Genomic DNA, 16,633 nt, shown 5'->3' with positions numbered 1-16,633 from the left:
ATAGCCAAACAGACCAGGAACCTTCAGTATGCAGCCTAAACCAGGATTCCTGATATGTCAGTATTGGCAAAAAGCCAAAGCAGAGCCTTCATTTTTGGTCCTACTTTGCTTAAGAACGACAACACAGAAATCCTGGATCAGTTTTAATACTGAACAAACCAATACTTGAGTGTATTTTCTACATCACTACAACAGGTCAAAGAAATAAAAGCACACATTTTAGGCGCTTCCAACCAGCCGAAGCCGAATGGAATCCATTTGCAATAAACAATAAACCAGAATTTCCGCAGCTGGGCTTATTGCTGCATGTGAGCAGAGCAATTTACGCAGAGTCTTCTTTAGCATTGATTCATTTTTGTTTATTTTACGGTATTTATGACCCATCCCAGTCCCAAAGGACTTTGTGCAGTGGACATGATCAACAGAAATACCCTCCCCAATGAGTAAACAAGGTCAAACCCAATTAATCGCGCAAAGCAACGTTATCCTCAAAACAAACATGAACCAGGCAGCCCAAACCAGATTGAAGTAATTGTTTATTATATAATAAATAATTGAACTGCAGCAAAATGGGGGCTGCATGTATTGTTGGGTGTGTGTGTGTGTGTGAGTGAATATTGCAAAGAACGGGGGGCCGTTATGGGAAAGGTTAAGCCGGTGTATAACATCTGCAGCCAGCAATATGGCTGCTCTTGCAAAGGAGGGCCTTAGTGGTAGGGAGCATTGTTGGACTGCCCTATATTGGGAAGCCAGCTGTTTGTTGGAGGGGGGCATGGGGGAGAATATGATGGGGTGGGGCGGGAGGAAGAAGACCAGGCAATCCTGGATGTGAACGATTAAAAATCCTTCACGTCAATCTCTTTAGTAGATACTGGTATTGTAGGGCGGTTCAGAGAGAACGCCTTGTTAGGTACGCTCCCCGTTGGGAGAGCAAGTGCGTTCAGAGAAGCGTTGTGAGAGTTGTGTTGGAGAACACACAAACCAGCATACAGAGACACTGCAGTTTAAATAGGCTTTTACTTTCGTGGAAATAGAGGTATCCATCAAACAGTCCAAGTCATACACAGATAAGACAGTCAGTCATCAATGTCTCTCAATTAAGGGATAATCCAAATAACATAATCCAGTAACATATAATCGGTTCAGTACACAAAGTTTGCTAACAGTTACAAAACTTACAATAGCTCACGGCACTTTCTAACAGCCAGCTTCCAAAACACTCAGATCAGATCAGCCCAGCATCTAACAAACAGAACTAACAGCCATTCTGGCTCCCTCTTATGGCCGATTGAGGAAAACGGCAACCAATCATATTTTACAGTATGCTTTAAAGAAACAGTTACAACATTGTTACATGATTTATGTATTGCCAACCCAACCGTTAGATTATATTCCTAACAGTCCTCACCAGACGAACTGCTTTTATTTTATTTCTATATGGTAGTCCTTGACTTACAACCAAAATGTCTGTTGCTAAGTGAGGCAGTTGTTAAGTGAGCTCTGCCCCATTTGATGAGCTTTCTTGACATAGTTGTTAAGTGAATCACTGCGGTGTTAAGTTAATAAGACAGTTGTTAAGTGAATCTGGCTTCCCCATGGACTTTGCTTGTCAGAAGGTCGCAAAAGGGGATCCCATGACCCCTGGACACAGCGACCGTCATAAATATGAATTGATGACGGTCGCTGTGAATTTATCAGTTACCAAGCATGTAAATTTTGATCAGGCAACCATGGGGATGCTACAATGGTTGTAAGTGTGAAAAACAGTCATAAGTTTTATTCCAATTTCATTTTAAATTGTATTTTATTCCAATTCCATTTTAAATTGTATTTTATCCCAATTCCATTTTAATTTGTATTTTATTCCAATTCCATTTTAAATTGTATTTTATCCAATTTCATTTTAAATTGCTTTTATCAAATTTTAGTAATAATTTGTTTCTGGAACTTTGCACTTCGACATGGCCTAAAGGGCTAATCAATCAATAAATAGCAATAGCAATAGCAGTTAGACTTATACACCGCTTCATAGGGCTTTCAGCCCTCTCTAAGCGGTTTACAGAGTCAGCATATCGCCCCCACAGTCTGGGTCCTCATTTCACCCACCTCGGAAGGATGGAAGGCTGAGTCAACCTTGAGGCGGTGAGATTAGAACCGCTGAACTGCAGATAACAGTCAGCTGAAGTGGCCTGCAGTACTGCACTCTAACCACTGCGCCACCTCGGTTCTAATTAATAAAGTTAATTAAGTAGCTTTGTGCTATTTTACTCTAGCAACGGATGCTAGCAACGGTCACTTTGTTTTTTTTCTGTGCCGTTGTAACGTGGAATCGCCATTAAATGAACCGTTGTAAATCAAGGGCTACATGTAGCTGCCCATCTCAGCATGTGACTCTGGGTGCCATGTATCACAAAACATAAAAATAATTAAAACAGTACAAAATAACAGTATGTGAAACCAAATAAAATCGTTAATTGCTAATATAACCAGGAAACAAGGCCCTTAATTACCTCAATATTACTTTATTATGAAGCTGCATTGATAGAATCTTGCAAATCTGAAAGGACATTCCCCCACGCCCCTCGCCCTGTCTTCTTTACCATCCCAAGAAACTAGGAAGGGTGAGTCTCTTGCCCCAACCATTAGGCAGTTGTGGGTTACTCTGTCTCTTATCTAACCATTCCTTAGGCAGCAGCTCCGCCTACTATCCCAAGGTCATTCCACATAGTATTACAGCAGAGGAGTACAGAGATAAACTTAAGGAAGGAATACAAGAATGACTAAATATTAGTTCAGCCCTTGGAAGAGGAAAGGGTGAGAAAGAAACTCAAGATTGCCCTCCCTTTTTCTCTTCGGTATAAGGCAACGTTTTTCAAACTTTCCAACTTTTAGGATGTGTGGATTGGGAATTCTTCAATTCCCAGAAGTCTCCAGCTTTCTTTAACATTGTATAGACCAGGGGTCTCCAACCTTGGCAACTTTACGACTTGTGGACTTCCAACTCCCAGAGTTCCTCAGCCACCGCAGCGCATTGTGTGAGTTGAAATCCACAAGCCATAAAGTTGCCAAGGTCAGAGACACCCTGGTGTAGACTGCCTAATCGTAAAGTTGCCATGATTTTATGTAAGCCGCCCGGAGTCCTTCGGGATTGGGCGGCATACAAATTCATTAAATCTTAAATCTTAAATTTGACAACTATAGTATTGGTATAACAGAAGGCAGAGGGAAGCTCGTTCCGCCTTTCAGGGTTCTGTCTAGACCAGTGTTTCTCAACCTTGGCAACTTGAAGATGTCTGGACTTCAAGTCCCAGAATTCCCCAGCCAGCGAAGTCCAGACATCTTCAAGTTGCCAAGGTTGAGAAACACTGGTCTAGAACAATAAAGTTGTAGTCATTCTTACAAATGACTACAAACGTCAGATTCTCAATTCTCTTTATTTCTTGACTTGTCCCTCCTTGAAGGCCTTCCCTCCACTAAGATCTCTTCTTCCTTCTCTCCATCCCCCAAATCCCACCAGGGTACGGACGGTGGAAGAGCTTGACCAGCGTTATCTTCTGGTCCCCGAGAAGGTCAAAGACGCTTACTTGGTCCACCTTGTGCAAACTTTCCAAGATGAACACGAGGATTGGTCCATCATCATCTTCACCAACACTTGCAAGTGAGTTTGTCCGGAGCATCTTTGCCTCCATCGTTTCTGCTTTCTCTCCTTCTCTTCAGTCCCTTCTTTTGGCCCAGAGCTGATATTCCAGTCTTAAATGGGAGGACACTGCGCCAGTCAGGCCAAAACATGCCCATCAATTCAAATTAAAGTTTTTTGAGGTTGATTTTTAAAAAAAATCTGGTTTTTTGAAAAGAAGGCAGGTGGGGTGGACTTAGTTTGTATCTAGTGCCATGATGGCAAGCCTATGGCACATGTGCCAGAGGGGGCACACAGAGCCCAGAGAGCTGGCACATGCGCTGTCACCCCAGGTCAGATCTCCATGGCTTTTCTTCCGTGAGTTTGTTTTCCTGCAAACGACGAAACAGAAGCTCACAAAAGAAAAAGATCTTACCTCTTGCCGTGCTGACAGTGTTGGGGTGCCTCACCTCCCACTGGCCAGCTGGTCCTCGGGTCTCTGCTGCGCATGCACGCATTTATGCATGTTCACACATACACGTGCATTCATGCGTGCACACACTTTTTAGTTTGGGCATGCGCACACGCACAGTATGGGCACCCAGCGTCAAAAAGGTTCACTGCCACTGATCTAGTGTAAGAGGTTGTATACGGGAGAAAGTGCAGCTTTCTCTTTTCTTACCTTTAATTCTTTAAATACCCGCTATGCCCTGAGTAGGATGGGACTTCTCCTAGACATATCTTTTCCTTCAGCACTTCCTGGAATGATTAGGTAATCAGATTTTGCTATCGAAAGTATTGAAGAAAAGGTCACCTTTCTGTGCAGAATCCAGCACTGCCGGAAGCACCTGGGGGATGTTGAAGTCTAATGTGATAAAGAGTGTGTCAGGTTTCCGAAAGATGCCCTAATTGATTCATGAACCTCGAGCCAAGTTTCAAAAGAAAAGCAGTCATTCATTAGGAACACCATTTTGGCAATACCCTATTGCAGTCAGATCTAAGCCTCATTTGAATTATGGCTGAACTTTACCCCTGTCCCTCCCCTCCCCTCAGTCTGTGTCATAAATCACATTCACCAACGAGGTGCACCCCTCCCAAGCCTGCTGTAGTAATCTGAGATCCAACTCTAGCCGAAGGTATACATGGAATGCGCGCCTCCCTCCTTTCCTCACCATGGCAACTTTATGAGATGACATTCAGCCCCCCTCACTTTCCAAAAGCGGCCTGTACGAAGCAAAAACATGGCCCGTTTTTTGACAAAAAAAGAGAATGCGTAGCCTTTAGAAGCCTAGAGGCTTATAGAAGCCTCTTAAAGGCTATGCAAAATTGAGCAAAAAATGGTCCAATTTTGCTCATTTCTGTCCTCCCTAGCCCCCAGCAGCACTCTGGAAGCCTCCTAAAGGCTCTGCACGGCCATTTTGGCGAAGAGGGGGGGGGGGTTTCAGAAGACAAAAAATGCTGTATACAGTGTATAAGATGCACCCAGATTTTCAGCCTCTTTTGAGGGAAAAAGGTGCGTCTTATACTCCCCAAAATACGGTAATCTCTTCTATCTGCTACCGTATAACTGGGCCCATCCCCCTTTGCTGCTGGTCATCTCATTCTCTTTCCATCCAACTTTCCCAGCCTTGGAATTTTTTTCTCCAGAGAGCCGGGTTGTTGCTTCATATGCCTTAAGTAGGAAAATTGGAGCCTGGACTTTATGTGTTCAAGTGAGAATTTCACTTGGATAATGGGCCCAAAAGCTCCCTGCCTCATTTGCAACAATTTCATTGTGAGCCACCCTTTCTCCTTAAGTAGAAAATAGAGGAAAGTTGAATGCAGCCTCTTTGTCCCAATCTCAGTGCAAGGTCGGAACGTTAGCAAACATATCCTTATGTCAGGGTTCCAAATAGCATCCAAAATTAAATCAGAGTCCAAGGCAAAGTATTACTCAAAGTTCCAATTGATTAAGAGAGCCATGTTGGCACATCTGGGAAAACCCGAATCTTAAAGCTTCCCGGTTTTCCCCACCCAGTTGAAAGTTCACAAACTTGCCCAACATCCACCAGCCCATCACATGGTCCAATCTTCCACTGCCATGCTGGCAGCTTCCGTGACCCGACAAATGCGCGCATGGCAAAAGCGCGCCGATGAAACTGCGGCGAGAAAACCGTGACATCATAAACGGGCCCACAACAATGAGCCGACAAAACCGCGCCCACAAAAGTGCAATTTAAGTTAGGGTTAGGGTTATTAGGTTGTTATTAGTTGTTCGTTGAAGACGCGCTGTTGTCGGCGTGCTTCTGCGCTCATTCGTCAGCGCAATTTTGACCTCACGATTTTCTCGGCGCGGTTTCGTCGGCGCGCTTTTGTTGAGCACGCATTTGTCGGTGAACCGGCAGCTTCCACCCATCCAGTTCCGGTCAGGTGCAGAGAGTAAGGATGACCTTGGCTTGCTAGAAAGAATGTTGTTATGGCTACATCGCATCTCACTCCATACAATCCCCCCCTCCCATTTTCCCACAATCAAAGAAGCATAGTAGAATAACAGAAAGTGTGGCAGGCCAAATATCCAAAAGGAATATGGCTGCAGGCCTGGCACCTTACCTATCAAGTTTAATCATTTGTGGATTCAAAGAATTGCATTGACCAAGCTGTCAAACTTGCCTTGGGACCCCATCAGGAGCTGGCGCATCCTTTTAGATGGACAGGGCAATGATGTTTCTGAGCAGATGCAGAGTTGTCTTGCCTGCCCGAGAGAAGCAAAAGACTGGTTTTATTATTTCATTTTTTATGAAATTTACATGCCACCCATCTTGCTCTCCCTTTTTAGGACCTGTCAAATTCTCAACATGATGCTCAGGAAGTTCAATTTCCCATCCGTGGCTCTCCACTCAATGATGAAACAGGTGAGTCAGCGATGGCCTCCCAACAGCTGCCCAGAGGATGGAAGATTGGCGCTTGAGGCCAAATCCCTCAAGTCGTCTTCTGCCATACTGACTCCTTGTGTTCTGACCTCGGCTTCCTGAGAAAGCATAAATCACAGTCTTAGTCCCCCAAACCCTCTTTTATTTATACGACTGTAAATTGTAGTCATTAAAAGTTTGCAAGGCTTCACAAACAGTCCGTGAAGGTTCCGACAGATGTCTGCTCGAGTTGCCACAGTCTCTCAGGGGAGTGTTAATAAACACCGACCTTATCTCCCTGGGAATGCTGCCAGAAACCAAATTGCCAAATGCAGAGCAAGGCCAAACTTGGCACAGAGTCAAACAGAACTTTTCAAAGCTTGAACCGACCAGATGAACTAAGTGTTTCCTGCAAAAGCTCACGCCCTGTTCGTTCCTCTTTTGTCTTATGAGAGGAGCCGATCATCTCCAAGCCTTACTCCCAAGTTGACCCTTTTTTGCGATTTCTCCGTGGGTCGCCCATGAGGCCAATGATGAAGGAAGACTCGGACACAGGTCTTTCTCCGGGATGAGACGACCCAGAGCATAGTCTGGATGACTCTTTTATTGAGCATACACAAAGGAAGGGTGGAGTCACATGGTCTATGTGGACCAATCATGGTTGTACAAGTCTATGGTATATGGTAACTCATTTACTACCATGTAGACCTCTGAACCTAGAGAATGCCCATAGTCAGCAAATAAATCTTTTACTAGCATGCAAACTTCTGATCCCTAGTTAATACTGCAGAGTCAGCATGCAAACTTTTGACCCCTACTTAGTGCTGAGAGTTAACAAGTTGTGACCTCTGACCTACTTAGTGCTAAGAGTTAACAGTTTGTGACTTCTGCCCTACTTAGTGCTTCAGAGTCAGCAGTTTGTATTACTGACCTTATGGTATGGATAATCATTACTGCTGTTGTATACGTGTTCCAGCATAGCTATGCATGCCTACACTTATGTTACAACACTTTTCTTAATTGGTCTTGCCTTCTGGCAGCTCTGCACATGCGCACAGTGGGAACAGGCTCCCGCTGTTCTTCTCCCTTGCTGATGTCAGGCTCCAGAGGCAGGAAATAACTACCAGATGGCCCTGGCCCCCTCTCTGCCTCCGACACAGAGCCCTCATCCGAGCCTTCCCCAGACTCCAGGACTGGCCCATGTTCCTCCCCAACCTCCCCACTGTCCGAATCTGCAACACCTTGTCACGTAGCATCTTTTCCACGGATGCCAGCTCCAAGCCTTCCTGGGGCATAAGAAGGTTCACAAGCCCCTCTCTTTTTCCATCCATCCCAAGGACGTTTCTAAGCTGCATCTCCAATTGTGCTTTTGCAGAGAGAGAGAGAGAGTGTGTCCATCTCTCAATGAATAAAACAGATTCACATGTAGGGAGTTCCAGGTTGAGTTCCCGGTATCTCATGTCAAGCAGATCCTTTGGCCGGCAGAATCCTCTCTTCTCATCCGAATCCCCAGCAAGAGGCCATTGTTCTCACCTAGGCTTCCCCAAAAAGCACGAAGCAGATTCCTGGTGTCGACAAAAACCCCTTTTATTAAACAAATGTGAATTCCTCTCATTCACGTTCAGCAAAGGCCTGTCAAACAGTCTTCCAAAGGTGAAATTATGACCACAGAACTTATCTAGCTTGGGAAGCTGCCATGTATTTTTTTTCCAAATGAAGTGCTGTGCAAGGAAAGACGGGGCACAGAGTCTCTGAGATTCACAGACAGATCTTCACACTCCTGAAACGAATGAACGAATTGTTTCCTGCAAAAGCCCACTCCCCTTTCGCTCCTCTTTTATTCCCTATGGGAGGGGCCATTCACCATCCACCTGTGGCTTTACTCCCAAGTCGACCCTGATTTCTTAGCTGTTCTTTTCTTCTGGCAGCTCTGTGCATGCGCACACTGGGAACAGGCTCCAGCTGTTCCTCTGCCTCACTGCTGTCTAGCTCCAAACTGTCAGACAGCCCTGGCCCCCTCTCTGCCTCCGACACAGAGCCCTCATCAGAGCCTTCCCCAGACTCCAGGACTGGCCCAGGTTCCTCCCCAACCTCCTCACTGTCCGACTCTGCTACCAGCTCCGCTGGCCGCTGGCGGGCCACAACACCATTGCTAGAGAAAGCAAGCTTGATAAAAGCAATTTCCTGCTCTCGTGATGTTCTTTTTTCTTTCTCTCTTTTTGGGGGCTCAGAAACAACGTTTTGCAGCGCTGGCAAAATTCAAATCGAGTGTCTTTAAGATCTTAATAGCTACCGATGTAGCTGCCAGGTGAGTGAAGCCAGTCTGGGGCTAAAATAGGTGCAGAAGGGAACACGGGTCCCAGGTTAGGTAGGATGCCAAGCTTAACCATCTTCTCTGCGTTCAATTTCTTTCGGATTTTAGGGGGCTCGACATTCCCACTGTCCAAGTCGTCATCAATCACAACACCCCTGGACTCCCCAAAATCTACATCCACAGGGTGGGCCGAACAGCCCGAGCTGGTAAGGGGGATTCTCTTCATTGCTTCGAATCCACATTGTCCTTTCTGACTCTGGTTTGTTCTCTTTGGAAGCAACAGGAATCCTTAAGGGTTATGCTCCCTGGGACTTCAGAGCCCACTTTGATTGATGTTTGAACTGGCCTTTAGAAAGAGGCCTCCCTCTGGGATTCCCCACCTTCTAATCAAAGGCCTTGAGCAAACTTGCCCAGGGAAAGATGCTGTTTATTCTGTACATTGTGCTGAAATCTTCTTGCTGGAATTTTTCAATGTGCCGACGTGCTTTTTCTTTGCATTCATCACCTCAAGGCTATTTATAGGTAGCCCTCGCCTTCCGACCGTAATTGAACCTAGAATTATCATTGCAAGTCGAGGTTGTTAAGCGGGTCACCACTTGATCACGCCCATGACCTTTTTGCTTTCTTAAGGGAAGGGGGGGAAGAACTATCTGTGCCCACCACTTAGGTTCTCTCTCCTGGCCGTTCTTTTCAGGTCGGCATGGAATTGCCATCACGCTGGTGACCCAATATGACATCCATCTCATCCATGCGGTTGAAGAACAGATCAGTAAGTTGCAAAACGTTGGAAAGTTTTGGGGTGGGTGGAGAGCCTGGAAAAACATGTCAAGATACTAGTTTCACTTGCTACCATAGTTGGCAGCATGGCTGGCTGTGGAATTCTGGGAATTGAAGTCCACAGGCCTCTAAACTTGCCAAAGTTGGACACACCTGGGTTCTCACCTCCATTCGGCCAAAAATTTGTATGCAACAACAACCACAAAAAAGTACTGAAGCTAGAGATTTAGAGGAAGATGTTTATTCTTATCACTGGGTTAAATCCATAGTTTTTATTTCATACTTGTTTTTGATTGCCTTCTATTATCATATTTATTTATATATAGCTTTTGTATTTTTTACTTCTACTTGTACCCTGTCCGGAGTCGCTCTACGACAGAGGTGGGCCGTTTCTAATATAAATCCAAATAAATATGTAAAGCCCAAATGCAACACGTTATGGGCAGCTCATGTGTAAACCCAACTGTTGTTTGCAAATCATGGTATCAGGGTTCCAAATAGCATCCAAAATTAAATCAGACTCCAAGGCAAAGTATTGCTCAAAGTTCCAATTTATTAAGAGAGCCATGTTGGCACATGTGGGAAAAGCTCCGAATCTGAAAGTTTCCTGGTTTTCCCCACCTAGTTGAAAATTCAAGATCTTGTCCCCCACACCCACAAATCCATCACATGGCCCAATCTCCCACTGCCATACTGGCAGCTTCCACCCATCCAGCTCCAGTCAGGTGCAGAGGTGCAAACACAAAGGATGACCTTGGCTTTCTAGAAAGAATGTTGTTATGGCTACATATCATCTAACTCTGTACAATCCCCCCTCCCATTTTCCCACAATAGAAAATGCATAGTAGAATAATAGAAAGTGTGGCAGGCCAAAGATCCAAAAGAAAAGAGGGCTGAGGCCTGACACATGGTTTATAATGGTTGTGTGAATCTGTGCATGGCTAAATAAGCCCCACCTTAGCCCCGTGACTGAGACAAGTATCTCTGCTCTCTCTACCTGTCCATGTTTTTGGTTGTCATGTTGATGTATTTGTTCTCATTGCATTCTTTTGTCATTGATTCTTTTATTGTTCTATTATTTGATTGTTTTATTATTTTACTTCTGTTTACATGCAGAGGAGCCCTAGGGGGAGATAGGTGGCAAATAAAATTTACAAATAAATAAATAAATGGAAGTCCACATCCACTGTGTGTAGAGCTTGAAACCCAATTTTAGGTAAGCTCCCCGTTGGGAGAGCGAGTGCGTTCAGCGAAGCGTTGTGAGAGTTGTGTTGGAGAACACACAAACCAGCATACAGAGACACTGCAGTTTAAATAGGCTTTTACTTTCGTGGAAATAGAGGTATCAGAGTCCATCAAACAGTCCAAGTCATACACGGATAAGACAGTCAGTCATCAATGTCTTTCAGTTAAGGGATAATCCAAATAACATAGTCCATAAATATAGCAGTGGACTTATATACCGCTTCATAGGCCTTTCAGGCCTCTCTAAGCGGTTTACAGAGAGTCAGCATATTGCCCCCAACAATCTGGGTCCTCATTTTACCCACCTCGGAAGGATGGAAGGCTGAGTCAACCATGAGCCGGTGAGATTTGAACCGCTGACCTGCTGATCTAGCAGTAGCCTGCAGTGCTGCATTTAACCACTGCGCCACCTTGGCTACAAATAGTCCGATACACAAAGTTTGCTAACAGTTGCAAAACTTACAATAGCTCACGGCACTTTGGCCAGCTTCCAAAACACTCAGATCAGATCAGCCCAGCATCTAACGAACAGAGAGCTAACAGTCATTCTGGCTCCCTCTTATGGCTGATTGAGGAAAACAGCAACCAATCACATTTTACGGTATGATTTAAGGAAACAGGTACAACATTGTTACATGATGTATATATTGCCAACCCAACATTAGATTATATTCCTAATACCCAAGTCTTTCTCTCCATTGGAGACAGACAGTTTGGTTCTTTTCTACAGGCCATCCTCACGTTACGACCACTATGGAGCCCAACATTTTCTTGCTAAGTGAGACATTGGTTAAGTGAGTTTGGCCCCATTTTACAATCTTTCGTGCCACAGTTGTTAAGTGAACTGTTAAGATAGTAACACAATTCCTAAGTGAATCTACCTTCCCCATTGCCTTTGCTTCTCAGAAGGTCGCAAAAGGGGATCGCATGACCCCGGGGCACTGCAACCGTCATAAATATGAGTCAGTTGCCAAGTGTCTGAATTTTGATCACCTGACTATGGGGATGCTGCAAGAGTTGTGTGAAAAACGGTCTGTGAAGTTCCCAAAAGATGCCCTAATTAACTTACAAGCTTCGAGACAAAGTTCAAAAGAAATCCAGCCATTTATTAGGAGAAACATTTTGGCATGTTCTTCTGCGGAGCCGAATCTGATTTCCGGTTAATGGTGTCTGAACTTTACCCCTGTGTCTCCCCTCCCCTCAGTCTGTGTCATAAATCACATCCACCAACGAGGTGCTGCACCAGGCTGTGAACTTTCGCACCTCACACACCTGCTGTCAAAATCTGAGATTCGACACTGGTCGAAGGTATGCATGGAATTCTCGCTCCCTTTTCCACGTCAACTTGATAATAGTCATGGAAACGCTTTACAAGTTGACACGGTCATTTGCCATTGTAACTTCCAATGGTCATTAAACAAAGTGTTGTAAGTCGAGGACTACCCGCCTAGCAGGAAATGCCAGAGATGCTCATGTTCAAGGGGTGAAAAGATGAAGCTTTGCTTTTTTTTTTTTTTTTTTAAACCCTATCAACGTCTGGCTTATCCCCTCCTTTAGAAATGAAGCTTCAGGAGTTTTCCACGGAGGAGCAAAAGGTGCTGAAAATCCTCACCCAAGTGAACGTGGTCCGACGGGAATGTGAGATCGTAAGTGGAGGGAGAGGGAAGGAGTTGGATCCCAAGCCCCAAATGGTTTCCTTGGACAAGTAAGGATTTGGAGCCTGATAGGCCCAATCCGTTACTTTTCCTGACCCTATGTCAAAATATATCAATCAAGGAATCCCACAATGTTACGTGTTCTTTTTTAAAAATCTCAGAGACTGGAGGCGACCGATTTTGATGAGAAGAAGGAAATAAATAAGCGGAAGCAGATGATCCTGGAAGGAAAGGTAAGCTGGAAGAATCCTCTTGTTGCCAGGATAGGCAGTGGCGAAGTGGGAATCACACACCAGTCCTGACCCTCCCATCAATGGAAGCTTGCAGATCAGGAGCAACTGCTAGATTCACAGGGGTCTCCAACTTTATCTCCAAACACAGAAAGGATTGACAGATCGATAGCTCTTTCTCAATTCTGTCTAGGGAATGGAACTAGAATAGAATAGGGAATTCCATCCTCTATTCTATTCTATTCTAATTCCATTCCCTGTTCTATTCTATTCTAAGGCAAATGCTTACAGTAAACAGCTGGGGTTGGAGGGTTCGAGAAAGGGGGGCAGCTTGGGGGCTCCTGCATACAAGGTCTGCTTTTGGGCATCTTGGGATCTCTTTTTTTCCCCTGCTTCCGGCAGGACCCTGATCTGGAGATGCAACGGAAAGCCGAGCTGGCCAAGATTAAGAAGAAGAAGCTCAAGTTCCAGAGCCAAGTCCACCAGACCCTGCAGGAAAGACAGCAGAAGCAGCTTCAGCAGAAGCTGAAAAAACAGGCGTGGCGGAAGAAGCAGAAGCAGGCGAAGTGAGGCAGCTCGTCCTCCCGCCTTGGAGGCAAAGGACTCATCTGCGACTGAGCTACCTCCGCCCCCCAATTTGCCTCGCGCCAAAGGGAGGAAGCTCCTTGTAACTTTAGCCTTTCTGTGAATGGATCTGAAGCATGGGGAGAAAAGGCTTGGGAAAAGGATGTTAGCAAAGATCGTCTCTTTGAGGCATCTCCTTTTCCCAAAACCGAGACTTTCAGTTGGGTTGGGCCCCTGGGGACAGCCCCCCCCCCTTTCCAAATGAGGGCTGCATCACAAGATCCTGTCTCCCAGCCAACATTTTCAAGTCTCACCAGGCAGCCGTGCCACCGAGCAAAGATTGGTGATTTGTGGGTGGTGTTCTGAGCCAGGCTTCCTTAAAAAGCAAGGAGCAGAATCTTGGTCCAGACAAAACCTCTATTAGATACACGGCTGTGAATTCCTTTCATTCACAGTCAGCAAAGCTTGGCTAACAGTCTTTCAGAGGAATATCTATCAGCACGAACCTTATCTCTGCCAGATAACTAGTTTCCAAATGCAGAGCAAGGCAACACTTGGCAAAGAGTCTCTAACGGTACTTTCCACTCTTGAAATGACCGAATGAACAAATTGTTTCCTGCAAAAGCCCCTTCCCCATTGGTTCTTCTTTTGTGTCCTATGGGAGGGGCCAATCACCTCCAAGGTGTGGTTTTACTCCTAAGTCGACCCTGCTTTCTTAGTTGGTCTTGTCTTTTGGCGGCTCTGCACATGGGCGCACTGGGAACAGGCTCCAGCTGTTCCTCTGCCTCACTGCTGTCTAGCTCCCTCTCTGCCTCCGACGCAGAGCCCTCGTCTGAGCTTTCCTCAGCCCCCCAGGACTGGCCCATGTTCCCCCCCAACCTCCTCACTGTCCAACTCTGCTGGCAGCTCTGCTGGATGCAAGTGGGACACAACAGGTGGATCCTTTTCATGGCAGCAGGATCTGGTTTTGGGGAGTCAGCAGAATCTCATGGCCATGCCAGGCACGTGATGGCTAGTAAACCATGTGCTTTCAATAAATCACACTCAATGCTGAAGAGAAAAGGCTTCTTTGTGTTTCATAAAAGTGCAGCCTTTGGGTTTGACTAACTTCCTTCCAAATGACTTAGACAATTGCACAAAGGACATTTCCTATTCATATCTATACAGGGCGGGGCATAACCTTTTCCTAGGGGGTCACAGCAACACTTGTAATAACAACACAAATAATTCATACACCATTCGAAAGCCCATCAAAAACTGAGTTTATTGACACGATTTAATAGTCAGTATGACCACCATTAGCCCTTCGAACAGCATTCAAACGAGGTGGATAAGAACACAACAAATCTTCAAACAGTTCCGTTCGATTTTCCAGATTTTTCAACACAGTTTCCAAATTCATTCTCAAAGTTTCAACCGAATATCGATTTTGACCTTGCTCCTGAATCATCAGAGCTTCCACTTCATCCTTAATTATGGCCCCAATGTTCTCTGCCGGATTGAGATCTGGCGAATTGAGATCTGGCTCCAGCATCGCGAGCCTCTCGAAAGGCAATGCATTTTATTCTGTCAATGATCCTTTGTTCTTCCGAATCGAATTTTCCAGCCATTCTTAAAGCAAATTTAACATTTAATAGCTCATTCAATTCAGTTTTTTATGGGCTTTAAAATGAGGTGTCGCGGAAGTTGTAAACTGCTGTCGATCTTGCTGTGACCCCCTAGGAAAAGGTTATGCCCCGCCCTGTACTTAAGTTTTTAGTCTCTTGCTCCCTCTTCTATGGATGGATGCAAAAAATAGAGGTAATTCATATGGTTCGTCAAATATTATAAAAGTGATTTATCGCTCCACTTTTCAGAGTGAGGGCAGGAGAGCTCTGGTTTTATTTATTATTGTGCTCCTTGGTTCACCCACAAAAGGGCGAACGACAAAAGCGCGCCTGACTAAACCACGGTGACAAAAACCGCGAGTTCTAAAGCGCGCCGACGAATGAGCGCTGAAGCGCGCCGACAACAGCGCGCCGACAGAAGTGCGCTGTAACCCTAACCCTGAACCTAACCCTAACCCTTACCTTAACTTAAATCGCGCTTCTGTCGGCGCGCTGTTGTCGGCGCGTTGATGACATCGCGGTTTTAGCGCCGCGGTTTTGTCGGTGTGCTTTTGTCATGCGCGCATTTGTCGGGTCACAGTGCTCCTTATCCCAAGCAACTCTGAGCAATTGCAATGTAATAAAAACAAAAATACAAGAACTATGATAAGTGTAAGAACAATTTCAAAACTACAAGAATGAATAGCCAACTGGGATCTTCCTTCTTGCACCAATATGCTATGGTTATGCAGAACATTTCCCATTTGTGGTATTTTGGATACCAAACGCCCCATTTTGGTCATATTGGAATGATTTCAAGCTCAAAACACCTTTCAAAATGATTCAAAAACCTGCTTCAACCTCGGTATAGGTCAGAGGTAGGCAATTATGGCAACTGTACGCCTTATGGACTTCAACCCCCAGAATTCCTAAGCCAGCCATGCTGGGAGTTGGGAGTCCACAGGGCATAAAGTTTTCATAGTTGAAACCCCCCCCCCCCCCGTGGTACAGAATTTTTATGATTTTGCATAACTTCTGACCAAAGGTGCTTTTTTTCCCAAGAGGCAACAGGACTTCCTGATTTTTCTTTGAAGGCGTTTCGCTTCTCATCCAAGAAGCTTCTTTGGCTCTGTCTGGATGGTGGGGAATGGAGGGATTTATGCTCCTTGCAGACAGCTGGTCATTTGCGTTCTTTTAAACCAGCTGTCTGCAAGGAGTATAAATCCCTCCATTCCCCACCATCCAGACAGAGCTGAAGAAGCTTCCTGGAGGAGAAACAATTTCAAAGAAAAACCAAAAAAATCCAGTTGCCTCTTGAAAAAAGCACCTTTGGGACACCCATGACCTGGATGACTGAGAATCTCCAGCGACACATAACTTATGACATTCAGAATGCAGAACTGGGAATGTGGATGTTGGGAAATAACAATTCCTGTGACTAGCAAGGCCCACCTTGAGTTATGCCGAAGACTCTAGAGCAGGTTTGATTTGTGGGTCTTATATCAGCTCCAACATTTCAACGATTCACACCCAATTGGATTATCCCATCCCCCTTGCGCTGGCACCAGGGGCGTGCCGTAGACACCCCGTTGGTCAAATAATTTTGCTGGTGGAGTACTTTTCTGCCGTGAATCCCACCCTTTGGAACATCGGGTTTCTCCCCCACCTCCAAAAAAGTGAAATCCACACCCGCCCATTGGGCCTTCCGAAAGGCTTGAAGACCTGACTCTGCCAACTGGCCTCAGGGAGCGACATCTT

General features: G+C 45.3%; 1 protein-coding gene across 1 annotated transcript in view; it reads left to right on the top strand.

The window, feature by feature from the left end:
• Positions 1-13,859, top strand: part of DDX49 (DEAD-box helicase 49) — a 30,660-nt gene extending 16,801 nt beyond the window's left edge. Inside the window, exons 6-13 of the mRNA XM_032216597.1 lie at positions 3,518-3,658; positions 6,432-6,507; positions 8,736-8,812; positions 8,927-9,024; positions 9,513-9,587; positions 12,398-12,486; positions 12,657-12,728; positions 13,128-13,859. Of these exons, the coding sequence (XP_032072488.1) occupies positions 3,518-3,658; positions 6,432-6,507; positions 8,736-8,812; positions 8,927-9,024; positions 9,513-9,587; positions 12,398-12,486; positions 12,657-12,728; positions 13,128-13,295 (796 nt within the window). The 3' untranslated portion in view covers positions 13,296-13,859. The remainder of the gene's footprint in view (positions 1-3,517; positions 3,659-6,431; positions 6,508-8,735; positions 8,813-8,926; positions 9,025-9,512; positions 9,588-12,397; positions 12,487-12,656; positions 12,729-13,127) is intronic.
• The last annotated feature ends 2,774 nt before the right edge of the window (positions 13,860-16,633 follow it).

Source organism: Thamnophis elegans, chromosome 1, assembly GCF_009769535.1.
Source record: "Thamnophis elegans isolate rThaEle1 chromosome 1, rThaEle1.pri, whole genome shotgun sequence".
Lineage (NCBI taxonomy): Eukaryota > Metazoa > Chordata > Lepidosauria > Squamata > Colubridae > Thamnophis > Thamnophis elegans.
This window is presented reverse-complemented; position numbering and strand designations above follow the sequence as displayed.